The 12,392-nt window shown below is 41.7% G+C and overlaps 1 protein-coding gene across 1 annotated transcript in view; it reads right to left on the reverse strand.

Annotated features, from left to right (window-relative positions):
* Nucleotides 1-9,102, reverse strand: part of LOC119115099 (ribosomal RNA processing protein 1 homolog A-like) — a 60,022-nt gene extending 50,920 nt beyond the window's left edge. The window contains exons 1-6 of the mRNA XM_037239286.1: nucleotides 8,921-9,102; nucleotides 6,977-7,059; nucleotides 2,973-3,030; nucleotides 2,803-2,888; nucleotides 2,663-2,724; nucleotides 2,454-2,583 (exon numbers count right to left, since the gene is read on the reverse strand). Of these exons, the coding sequence (XP_037095181.1) occupies nucleotides 2,454-2,583; nucleotides 2,663-2,724; nucleotides 2,803-2,888; nucleotides 2,973-3,030; nucleotides 6,977-7,059; nucleotides 8,921-9,047 (546 nt within the window). The 5' untranslated portion in view covers nucleotides 9,048-9,102. The remainder of the gene's footprint in view (nucleotides 1-2,453; nucleotides 2,584-2,662; nucleotides 2,725-2,802; nucleotides 2,889-2,972; nucleotides 3,031-6,976; nucleotides 7,060-8,920) is intronic.
* Between the last annotated feature and the right edge of the window lie 3,290 nt (nucleotides 9,103-12,392).

The following is a 12,392-nucleotide window of genomic DNA, read 5'->3' on the forward strand; positions in this document are numbered from 1 at the left end:
GTCGTCACACCCGCACCAGTGACTCTCGAAGTGAGTGAAACCATCTCACATCCCCTGTGCTTCCGACGAAGACGTGTTGATGGAGTAAAGGTGGGAGAAACTAAACGCTGCATCACCACCTCAATTCTAGGACCTACCGACGAGACCTCGTTGAATATCACAGAAGCAATCAAACAAGTCCTAGCAGGAGGCGAAAGTCCCCACTCTATCATCGAAGGGGGATGGTGGCTCTGTGGTCGCCGAGGCTACGCAGTCCTTCCAGGACGATGGGATGGCACATGTGCCCCCGTATATGTGTCAGATCACACTGTGTTCCTCAGTCTGACACATCTTCAGGAACATCATCAGCGAAAGACACGTGCAGCTGTTGCTCCCACCTTCCGTCCCTACGACAGTGTCTGGGGCTCAGACGTACCAGATGAATACAAGCTTTGGAGCACAGGACAAAAGGTGGCACTCACACTCTTCCCACAGGCGGGTGTGGCTAAGACTATTCTCCGAATAGAAACTATGGACTACAGGTTGAAGACCTTTGCCAATTTTACTCTAGAGGCCCTTACAGGTTACCAGACGGAACTGCAAGCCCTGAGGCTAATGGCACTACAGTCCCGAATGGTTTTGGACCTCCTGACTGCCGAAAAAGGAGGTGTGTGTGAAATAGTTGGTACCTCCTGTTGTACCTACATCCCAGGAGAAAATGACACCCACATCGAGTATGCTCTACAAGGACTTCGGAACCTCCGTAAGGCTATGTCCCAGGACGAAACTCCAGCCAAGGATGTCCATCCCTTTTGGTGGCTGTTTTATGGCAATTGGAAGCAACTTCTCTTGAAAGTCGTGGTTCTTTTAGTTGCCATACTGTTATTTCTCTGTATTTTTACATCATGCATCATACCTTGTATTCGTCACATGATGACTAAAATGTTGACATCAGCGTTTGCTGTCCAGAATATCATGTTGGTCCAGCGTGAACAAGATGAGTGGGACCACCTTGCGTAAATCGCCTACCTGGTTGTTTTTTCTTTTTGATGATCCAAAACAAAATACATTCCATTATGACGAACATGGCCAAAGCCGAATGGAGAGCTGTAGTTCTGATGAACTCTGGAATGTAAACGTTCATACTTTTTGTTGTTGCCATACTATATTGTGTAGGCATATACTCATTTATACACATATGTAGTTATTAGTTGATGTTTTGGTTTCCTATGAATTCCAATGTTAAACAGGGGGGAATGTTGGGAAAAATATACTTTATCATTGGATTCTATGTATCTACTCGTGTGCAAGTCTTCTACAGGATGTGACATTTTGACCTCGTGATGTTGACTTGGAAGCAGATGGCTGGCTAAGGAGCGCATGTTTGGAGTCACGAGCCGCGCTATACAATAAGCCCCATTTCTATTTCTCTTAAACAGGACATGAGGTTGTCGTGCGATAGCTGAAGCAGACAAAGGTCCTATTTAAGTGGAGGTCATGAGAACGCCACAGGCGTATCCGTCCCATAGGCATTAGGACTACGTCTTTCTCCTAGCTAAAGTCATGAGCTGACCATACCGCTTCTGTCCGAGATAGTATCTTGTTGTGCTGTGGAATGTCCTTCCTGTCTAAAGAAGCTATGCATTCATGTACACTTGCCCCATTGTTTGTTCCTCAATAAAAGGCACGACCAAACTGAAGGAAGGGCGCAGATCTCAGCCACACTTGCTGTGTGAGTCTGGATTGTGCCCATCTGCAGATGATCGCTTGCCATCGAAGACATATCCTGCCTCTGTGAGATTCTTTTCAGACAAATGTTGTGAACCCAACACCCTGCACACTGAGGTCCACTTAAATTTTGGAAAGTACATCAGGACTTTAAAAATATTTTCTAAATTTCAGTGACGGCTCTGTCACAATAATGCGACCAGCGCGGTGCAGTTGCGCGGTCGGCGGCGTGCTACGGTTGCGCGTTCAGCGATGCGCTGCGGTTGCGCGATCGGACAAAAATGCGCAAATGAAAAAATGCTTAAAAAAGGCTTTTTTTTTTTTTAGTCTTGGAACCAATTAAAAATTTTTCCATTTGTAATGGGAAAATAGATTCAGAATTCGACCGGTTCACTTCTCGAACCGCCTTCTGGAACGGATTGTGGTCAAAAACCGAGGTTTGACTGTATTTGAGACTGATGGGTAGTTTGCCATGGAATTGGGGGTCACCACTTTTAAAAATGGAAACAGCCGATTTCCAAATGCTTGCGTACATATTTTGTGAAAAGGATGGATTGGTAACGTGAGTGATGGGCTGTGTGAATGCTATGATGAGGCCAGTAACCATTACTGTGTTACTGTATCATATCTACTTGCAGTATTTTCTATTTCGTGAAATGCCTTCAAGGACATAAAAAAATTGGTCAACAACCAAAGTCTCGCTTCCCCTCCATGTGCCAAATAACTCATTTTGATCGTAACCTTACCTCTGATGAACCCACAGCTGCCAGTTCTGTCAAGAAAAGGTCCAAGATATGAAGCTGCAGACTAGCGGGTGCATCATTGCCACTGTTCAGGAGCTCTGTGGCAAAGAGTTCTAGAAATCTTGCAACCACACTAAAAATCAAGAGCATAATGTATATAATTTAATGTTATGACACACTGCAGAATTTGTGCAAAAGAATATTTACGTTACCTGCTATCCCAGTTTTTACTCTTCAGCATTTCAAAGCCTTGTCTGAACATGAAGCGGATTAGCTGTAATGTGAGAAGTAGGTCCACCATAAGGGAACAAAAGTGATATATGCACACATGCACATGCTCACGGGCACCCACCTGAAAATACTTGTCCATTCGCAGTCTGTCGATACCATTCCACTCTCTTTTGAAGGTCTTAAGGGAGCACTCCAGATATAATAGTTCTGTGAAAGACAATATACCTTCACAACTGGCTTTTCTCATTTTTTACTTGCAAATGGAATTACACCAACATAGGATCTACTTACGTCCATTAACGTCATGAAAAGTGTGAATCAGTGTGGAAACAGAGTTTGAAAGCTCCTCCTGTGAACAAAATTGTGCTTTTTGTTAATTTAAGAAAGGCAACGTGAATTTACGGACTAGATGGCAAAGGGTGCCATTACCGTATTTTTCGGACTAAAAGTCGCTCCGGAATATAGGTCGCATTAGCCATAAAATGCACAATAACGTGAAAAAAAAACATATATAAGTCGCTCCGGAGTATAAGTCGCATTTTGGGGGAAACTTATTCGACAAAATCCAACACCAAGAACAGACATGAACGAGCAACAACAGGCTAAACGATAGGTATGCTAACGTGACAAACAGAAACGAAGAGCTGAGAACGTGCCTGACGTAACATTCAGAGTTATTCAAAATAACTATTACATAAATAACACGTTTATAAAACCATCTGTGTCACTCCAATTCATTAAATCCATCGATCGTCCTTTATGTCAACAATGGGTGCGCGCCGCTGACGGCGCTTGCACTTCAAAATATTCCACAGGCCCATATAACGATATATAAATTACCGTTTTTTTCCGTGTATAATACACCCCCATGTATAATACGCACCCTAACAATGGCATGTTGATGCTGGAAAAAAGCCTGTACCCATGTATAATACGCACCCAATTTTTTTTTTGTTTTTTTAATTTTTTTTTTTTTTTCTTTTTTTTTTTAAGTCCCAATGATCGTCACACACGCAGGGAGGCAATGGGTCCCATTTTTATAGTCTTTGGTATGGTCTTAACTAGGCTGGATGTATTTTTTTTGTTGCCGTTGATTTCTTCGACTGCCCATAAAGGCACCACCGCGATCAGATGAAAAGAGAGGAAAGTGACGTGCGGACATGTGAAAAAGGCGGCTCTGTATGGGAGAGACGTTGAAGAGGAATAATAACACCCTTGGAAACCAAAACTTGCCCCTCGTCGTGACTCGGAGCCGCAACAAATGTTTCGGATTTGTGTAGGGTACATTGTGACAGCAAACGAGCAGGTGATCGAGCAAGCGTCTGATACGAGAGCATTGCGTTCGTATGGAGCGTGTTTGAAGTGAACAGCCGAGACGCATTTTGTTATTTGCTGATTGTATTAAGCTATCACATTCATTGTCAGTCAAGAAGAGAAGAGGACTATTATCCCTTCTTTGACGAAATGACCAGAGCACAGTACAAACACACTATTGTTCTTTCGGTATTTATTCAACCCACATTCTTTCACAACATGACAAGAAGAGAACAATACATAAATCAATACTCGTAAGAAGAGAAGAGGACTATTATCCCTTCTTTGACGAAATGACCAGAGCACAGTACAAACACACTATTGTTCTTTCGGTATTTATTCAACCCACATTCTTTCACAACATGACAAGAAGAGAACAATACATAAATCAATACTCGTACCAGTACCATGATTTTCTTAAAAAAAAAAAAAAAAAAAATTTTTTTTTTTAAATTTTAAAAAAATTGTACCCATGTATAATGCGCACCCCAGATTTTAGGACAATAAATTAGTTAAATTTTGCGTATTATACACGGAAAAAAACGGTATATAACAAATAACTATTATATAAGCAATAATATTATCAAACCATCTGTGTCACTCCAAATCATTAAATCCATCGATCAAATTCCTCATCCTTTGTCAACAACGCCGCGCGTGCGCCCTGACGTCAGCCTCGTCGTTATTCCACAGAGCTAGTATATAACTATATTGTAGCGTTAACAAAGTACAAGGACCCAAGCACCGGCGTGGACTTCCAGGCGTGTGGCGGCGTGGACATCCATCCCCGGAGGTGGCACTTCCAGCCACGGAGGTGGAAGAGAGCTCCATAGAATAGGACCGGGCGTGCGTAAAAGCCATGTCCGAGCCCCATCCACCGTCCCCGGACAGCCACCGAGCCGAGCACCGGCCCCCGACTTCCATCTACGGAGGTGAAAGAGAGCTCCGTAGAGTAGGACCGAGCGTGCGTAAAAGCCATGTCCGAGCCCCAGCCACCGTCCCCGGGCAGCCACCCGGTCGAGCGCCGGCCCCCGACTTCCATCCACGGAGGTGAAAGAGAGCTCCGTAGAGTAGGACTGGGCGTGCATAAAAGCCATAATAGTTTTTCAAACCTTCTGTGTCACTCCAAATCCTTAAATCCTTCAAACTTTTCGTCCTCCGTGTCACTTTCAAACAAAGCCGCTAATGATGTCGGTAGTACGTGGGGCCCTTCGTCATCTTCGTCATCCCGAGATCGAATCTTTGTTCTTTATATAAACAACCGCCGCGCTGCTGACGTCACTTGAAATTCAAATTATAGTAATCCCTTGCGACATCGCGGTTTCCCCTTTTTTTTTTTTTTGAATTTATGAAAAAATTCACATATAAGTCGCTCCTCAGTATAAGTAGCCCCCCCCACCCAAACTATGAAAAAAACCGCGACTTATAGTCCGAGAAATACTGTAATTCAGAATATTGGCAGATATGATAAGGGCAGTGTGGTGTATCACTGATGTCAGAGTTTGGTCAGCATTGCGGGCCGGCAGCAAATTGGATTAGTTTCAGATGAGTCGGACGGACTCCTATTCGTAACAGATGCATGGACAGAACAGCGTTGAGGATGTCCGGTTTGGTGACCTCAGCATCGCATCTCTGCTTTTTGCTGATGTCCTGCTGCTGGCTTCATCAAGCCATGATCTCCAGCTCTCACTGGAGTGGTTCACAGCGGTGTGAAGCGGCTGGGACGAAAATTAGCACCTCCAAATCTGAGACCATGGTCCCTCAGTTAGAAAAAGGTTGAATACCCTCTCCACATCAGAGATTCTGCTCCAAGTGGAGGAGTTCAAGTATCTCGGGGTCTTGTTCACAAGTGGGGGTATGGGGTGGAGAGGGAAATCGACCGCCGGATGGGTGCAGCATCTGTTGTGATGCGGACTCTGTACCAGTCTGTGATGATGATTTACTGATGATGATTTACCAGTCGGTCTACGTTCTACACTCACCTATGGTCACGGGCTATGGGTCGTGACCGTAAGAACAAGATCCTGGATATAAGCGGCCGAAATCAATATCTCAGCAGGGTGTCCGGGCTCGCCTTTAGCGATAGGGTGAGAACCTCGGTCATCCGGAAGGGACTTGGAGTCGAGCCGCTGATTCTCCGCGTAGAGAAGGGCCAATTTAGGTGGTTTGGGCATCTGATAAGGATGCCTCCTGAAGTGTGTGAGGTGTTCCAGGTATGTACGACTAGAAGGAGGGCCCGAGGACGACCCAGGACACCATGTCTCCCACCATGCCTTGGGCTTCTCAGGGATGAGCTTAACGAAGTGGCTGGGGAGAGGGTCTGGGCTTTCCTGTTGAAGCTGCTGCCTCTGCGACTCGACTATTGCTCTCATGGATTATAAAATCATTTATTTTTTGGTACAAAACATGAAAATGGTTATATGTAAAAAATATTGAGAAAAATGTCTTAGAAAACTATAAGCAAGTACCTTTTGGACAAAACAAATCTTAAAACTAAAATTTAAGTTAAAAACAAAAAAAGTTTTCAAATGCATATATGTATATGTGTAGCTTCCTTGTATAAAGAACAGTTGCATATAAATGCCTATTGATTTATTATGATTCGGCTAATTTTGTAACGATTACTGCAATTGAATTTCAAATGATTACACAGCCCTAACCTTTATCCATCAAGGCCTCAATGTGGGAACGCCACAGGTACACTTAAAAACACATTTAATCTAGGATTATTGACTTAGCATGACACTCTGTATTGTTTTAATGTTTTATGGTGTCTGATGTCTATTTGTTGTTTTCACGCTCTTAGTATATGACAAATCTTACGCCAGGTACATCACTAGTGTATGCAACAATGGCTTAAGATGAGTTGCTATTTCACCTCCTCTCTGGTCCATGATCAATAAACTCCAGTTGAAGTGTGATAGCAAAGAACTCAAAACACTTAAACCAAATTTTAAAAAATTTGAATAAAAGAAAAATACCTGTAAGAGCGGTTTGTCCTGCATCCACAAGCAGTAGAACAGACCTTTCCACAGCTTGAGCATTTCTTCACGAGTAAAGCCATCTGGACACAGAATATAATAAACCCGATGGAGTGCCTAGGTGAATCCAGTGTTGCAAAAGCATGGGAGTCTAGTTTTAAGCAAAGTAATACCGCTTCATTCATAAGGTGTATTTCATACAAAGTAACTCACTGCTTCATTCGTAAACGCATTAAGCTATTCACACACATACTAGTGTTGTCAAAAGAACTTTCAGTACCATCACGCAAAAAATACATCGATACCTGCTTTTTGTGGTACCGACTATTTAACTTTTCACTCGGCGAGCTGTGTTGATTCTTGCCGGAACCGAAAGGGGTAGTACAGTAATCACTCGCTACTTCGCGGTTCACCTATCGCGGCCTCGCTCGATTGCAAATTTTTTTTAAACAAATATTGCGGATAGATTCGGTGCATCGCGGAAGTCTGGCGCGCGCGCGCATGTTTTGAAAAGTGTTTAAAATACAACATATATAAAAGTACAATAGAGTGTATAAAAATAAAATTATAAACATCTTGTGCTTGTTTAGGGGCAGAACATGCGCTGTGGTGAAAACAAGGCCAGGGGAAACAAATATCAGGCAATCCCAAAGGATGAACGCATGGAAGGCTGCAATTAATTCTGTTCTCACACAGTTACACACAATTTTCTTTTGGAAAAAGAGCAGCGACAGCTGCTTTGTGCATTTTTCGCTGGAATGAAGGTTTGTACAGAAAGACGTTTGTTTAAGCTTCTTCAACTTGCTGATTCAGATTTTCATCAATTTATATTGGACAAAAAAATAGTTTGCTCGGTTGCACAAATTGCCACATTGCCCATAATCTTAAAATATTGCATTCAATTGTTTCTCCTTTCCCAAGCCAATCATAGTAGAGCGCTTCCAGATTGATAATGTGAAGAACTCATTGATTAAAGCGAAAAAAAATGGACAAAGTTTTTTCAAACCAAATCATTGAAGTGCTATGAAACACTGACAGCTGTTCCTATTTTGCCACACAGTTGCATTTCGAACATTTTAATGTATAAAAGGTGTGTACATGCCTTTAGCCCAATAGATCAAGTTTTCTAATACACCACTCAAATACGAAGAATGTTTAAATCTAAAACATATTACCCCAGACCATTTTTAAAAGAAGGTCATGGAAAAAAAAGAAGCTTGTCCAAAAATTTATTGTTTCTCCAAACAATTCTCTCTCTTGCAATAGCAACATTTAATAAAAGGTTAAGAAATATGCTTGCAATGAAAGGTATGTCTGAACTTAAATTATGACTAAAACCAGAATCAAATTGTATATTTCAAATTGTTCCTAAAAATGTTAATTCCATTCCAGCTTTGACACAGATCTACAATTAATTTGTAAATATTTGCAGTTTTGACAAACATTACAGGTGAATGGTAAAAGTAAACATTATCAGATCATAATACCTGGTAAATGATTCATGATTTATTGTATGAAAAATAATAACTCCAGATATCTGCAGCACATTAAGCTGTGAGACGTAATAAAGGAGCTTGTCACGCTTGCGCTGGCTTACGTTTCGAGTCGTCACCGTTACGTTGCATGTTAGGGGAATTAGAATTCCATTAATTCAAAATGAAATTACGAGTAGATAGCAATAAGTTTTTGATGTCTACAATTATTGATAGTTAAACGTTTTCTCTGCTTTTAATTGTAAACCCGTTTCTCACACTTTAAAACGTTAAAGTTAATGCGGCAGGATGGAATGTTTCGATTAATAACTAATCTCGGACATTGTAAAGTGACCTTGTCGTGACTATTTTCAAAACACTGGGCAACGCATTCTTCATAATTCGCATTCTTTGTGAATAGTTCGAGCACGTTTCTAAATCAAATTTAGCGCTCAATACGCGGATGGCTTACCTGTCGCTTTCTGTGATCTGACATATATGTACTTCTTCAACTTTTTCAAAGCTTTAGTTCGAATAGGCTTTTCGTTTGACGCTAACTTTTGTGCCAACTGTATCTCAAGCTCCTGATGCGCCGCCATTTTCACACCAATTCACGTGGAGCGCCGTTGTTCGTCGCACTTTCATTGATTCAGTCGCAAGCTGATGACGTCACACAATGCTATCGAGGTAGTCGGAAGTCGGTCCTTTCCGATTTCCGACTACGAAAAGTACATTTGAACCCTCCTTTGAACTGAGAGATAGTGATGTGCATTCCAGTTCTTTTAAGTGAACTGAATCTTAAGAATCAGTTCACTCAAAAGATTCGTTCAAACGAATCGTTCAACGAATCGTCCCCCCCACACACACACACACATACACTGATCCGTTTTGTTTTTTGTTTTTTGTTTTTTACTTCAATAACACACACAACTAAGTAATACACCTCACAATACACCAGACAAAAAACAATCAAGTAAACACAGGGTAATGTCAGAGGCGTAGCCAGGAATTTTTCCAGTAGGGGCGCACGCCCACAGGAAAAAAAATCGAACATCACCCACGCCGTTCGCTGATCGCTAAAACAACATCCGGGTCCGGGAGGCAAACGGTGAATGGATAACATCGCGCACATAGAATAGCGCAAGCACATTCGCGCAAGACCGAAAGAAAAAAACGGCATGAAAATGAAGAATCGAAAAAGCTCGATTTCTTTCAACCGGGGCGCAGGGAGTCCTAACCGGGGCGCCGCCCCGGCTCGCCCCGGCTTGGCTACGCCTCTGGGTAATGTCAACAATGACAACGTACACATTTTTCTCTATATTACAACATCCTGTGGAAACAACTCATGTACATCAAACAATTCAAGTACACAATATATATACAAAATAATAATATACGTATATAAAAAAAAAAATATATATATATATATAATATTAATAATTGGCTCGGGTAATTTACACATTTCTTTCTATAATAGAACACTTGCACACTGATCCGTTGGCAACAGTCTCTCACCCGGTCGTGAACGGGAAGTTGCGACACTGACTTGTCTCGTTCGTGAACGGAAATTATGTCACTGACTCGTAAAGTCCCTCCTCCATCTATCGCTCGCTGATTGGTCGTTCGCGAATATTCACGAGTGAGTGACAGACAGTATTGCTGCTATCCCAGCCGACACACGTTATGCCACCAGTGTCAAACTCAAGGCCCGGCGGCCAGATTTGGCCCGCCACATCATTTTATGTGGCCCGCAAAGGCAAATTGTGCATCAAACTCGTCTGATTTGAAAACGAATTATTTGTTCATTTGTTTTGAAGCTTTTACTGAATATAATTTGAGGTGCTCATACATTTATTTGGGTTGACAGTCATAATAACCCTCCGAAAGAAGCTATGACTACAATGCGGCCTGCGAAAAAAAAGAGTTTGACACCACTGGTTTAAATCTAGGGTTAGGGTTTAAAGTAGGGTTTCATACTAGAGTTAGGGTTTCTACGTAGGGTTCAAAGCTAGGGTTATGGTTTCAAACATGGGTTTAAAGCTATGGTTAGGATTTCAAACTAGGGTTTCCAACTAGGGTTAGGGTTTCAAAGCAGGGTTTTATGCTAGAGTTAGGGTTTCAAAGTAGGGTTAAAGCTAGGGTTAGGGCTTCAAAGTAGGTTTCATACTAGGGTTAGGGTTTCAAAATAGGGTTTAAAGCTAGGGTTACGGTTTAAAAGTAGGGTTTAAAGCTAGGGTTAGAGTTTCAAAGTAGGGTTCATACTAGAGTTAGGGTTTCAAACTAGGGTTTAAATCACGGGTGTCAAACTCAAGGCCCGCGGGCCAGATACGGCCTGCCAATTCATTTTGTGTGGCCCCTGAAGACAAATTGTGCATCAAATTCATGTCATTACTAAAATTGCAAATTGTCTTCACTTTTAGTGATATCTTTTTTTTAAAAATGTGACCAGTTTTTACTCGTCTGATTTGAAAACGAGTTATTTGACAGTTTGTTTTGTAGCTTTTACTGTATATATAATATGAGGTGCTCATACATTGATTTGGGTTGACAGTCATAATGGTCCTCCGAAAGAAGCTATGACTACAATGCGGCCCACGAAAAAAATGAGTTTGACACCCCTGCGTTATGCCGACATTGATGTTTTAATTGTGTATTTGTTGGGTTGTAATTGATGGTGTTATTATACCGAATGTGTTTGTGTTTGAATAAAAGGTTGAAAAAAAAAGTTATGCCCACATTTATGTTTTGATTGGCGAATATAAAAACAAGGAATAAAACACCAGACAAGTTTTAACATAAATGTTTATTAAAATAATAATAATAATAATAATAATAATAATAATATTAAAAGTAAATTTCAAACCAGCAATTTAACGTGAAATTGCAGTAGATATATTGGATAACAATATTCAGACATATATATGCACACACGTTATTTAAAAACTACTAGAAGTAAATCGTAAATCTACATTCTGGCTTACATAGTTCACGCCAGAAAACGCAACATGTTCACTGACTGATCCGTTGATGCACGGGAAGGCAGTTCACTCGTTGACTCGTTCCCTCACTGATCGTTTTCGCGATGAACTGGGAATGCAAATCACTCACTGACTCGTTTACTCACCGATCCGTTCGTTGGTGAACGGGAAATACAATTCACGACTCGTTCGTGAACGGGAAGTTACGTAGTTTTTTTCTTCGTTTTGTTTTCCGGCGAGGTGGCACCAGCTTCAGTGCGCATTACCGACACCTACTGGTTGAAGTCATATGAACTGAAAAAAGAACGAGTCACTTTAGGAAGTGATTGTTATAATGTGTGGTGCATGATAAGGAAGACACGAGTCCAGCTATGTCTCAGTACCGTGTATTCACGCTGCAAGTAGGACATACAACTGGCGTAACCACACGTGACACGGGCTTATTATAGGTGAGGGCTCTGTGGCTGCCACAGGGTGGCACAGTATGTCAATACAATCACCCTGTAACATCTCCCTTCCTTTAGTAAAGTATCCACACTGGAACAATGCTGCCTGTAAATCAACTGTAAACCAACAACATATTAGTAACACCATATTCAACCTCAGATAGCAATACCTGGTTCAACATCAAATGTCAGATATCAAATATATGGTCATAGAACGTGACACTACATAGTAGCAGGATAAAAACACACCTGTCATCAAAATCACAATAAATCAGAACATCACTTATTTTGTTTGTTACATCACTTACTTCCTTTTTTTTTTTTTCAACAGAATTCACAGTCCACGTGTGTTTGAGAGTGCACCCAGTCCTTGCATGCCGTATTCGAGTGTATGTCAGTGTGTGTGTGTCACAGTCCATGTGTGACCTAGAGGTCAAGACTGTCAGGAGGCTGAAGACAGTGGAGACTCCCCGGCTCCGCCAAAGCCACCTCCATTGCCGCTTCCATTCGCAGGCTGCTC

Source organism: Syngnathus acus, chromosome 21 (assembly GCF_901709675.1).
Source record: "Syngnathus acus chromosome 21, fSynAcu1.2, whole genome shotgun sequence".
Taxonomy (NCBI): Eukaryota; Metazoa; Chordata; class Actinopteri; order Syngnathiformes; family Syngnathidae; genus Syngnathus; species Syngnathus acus.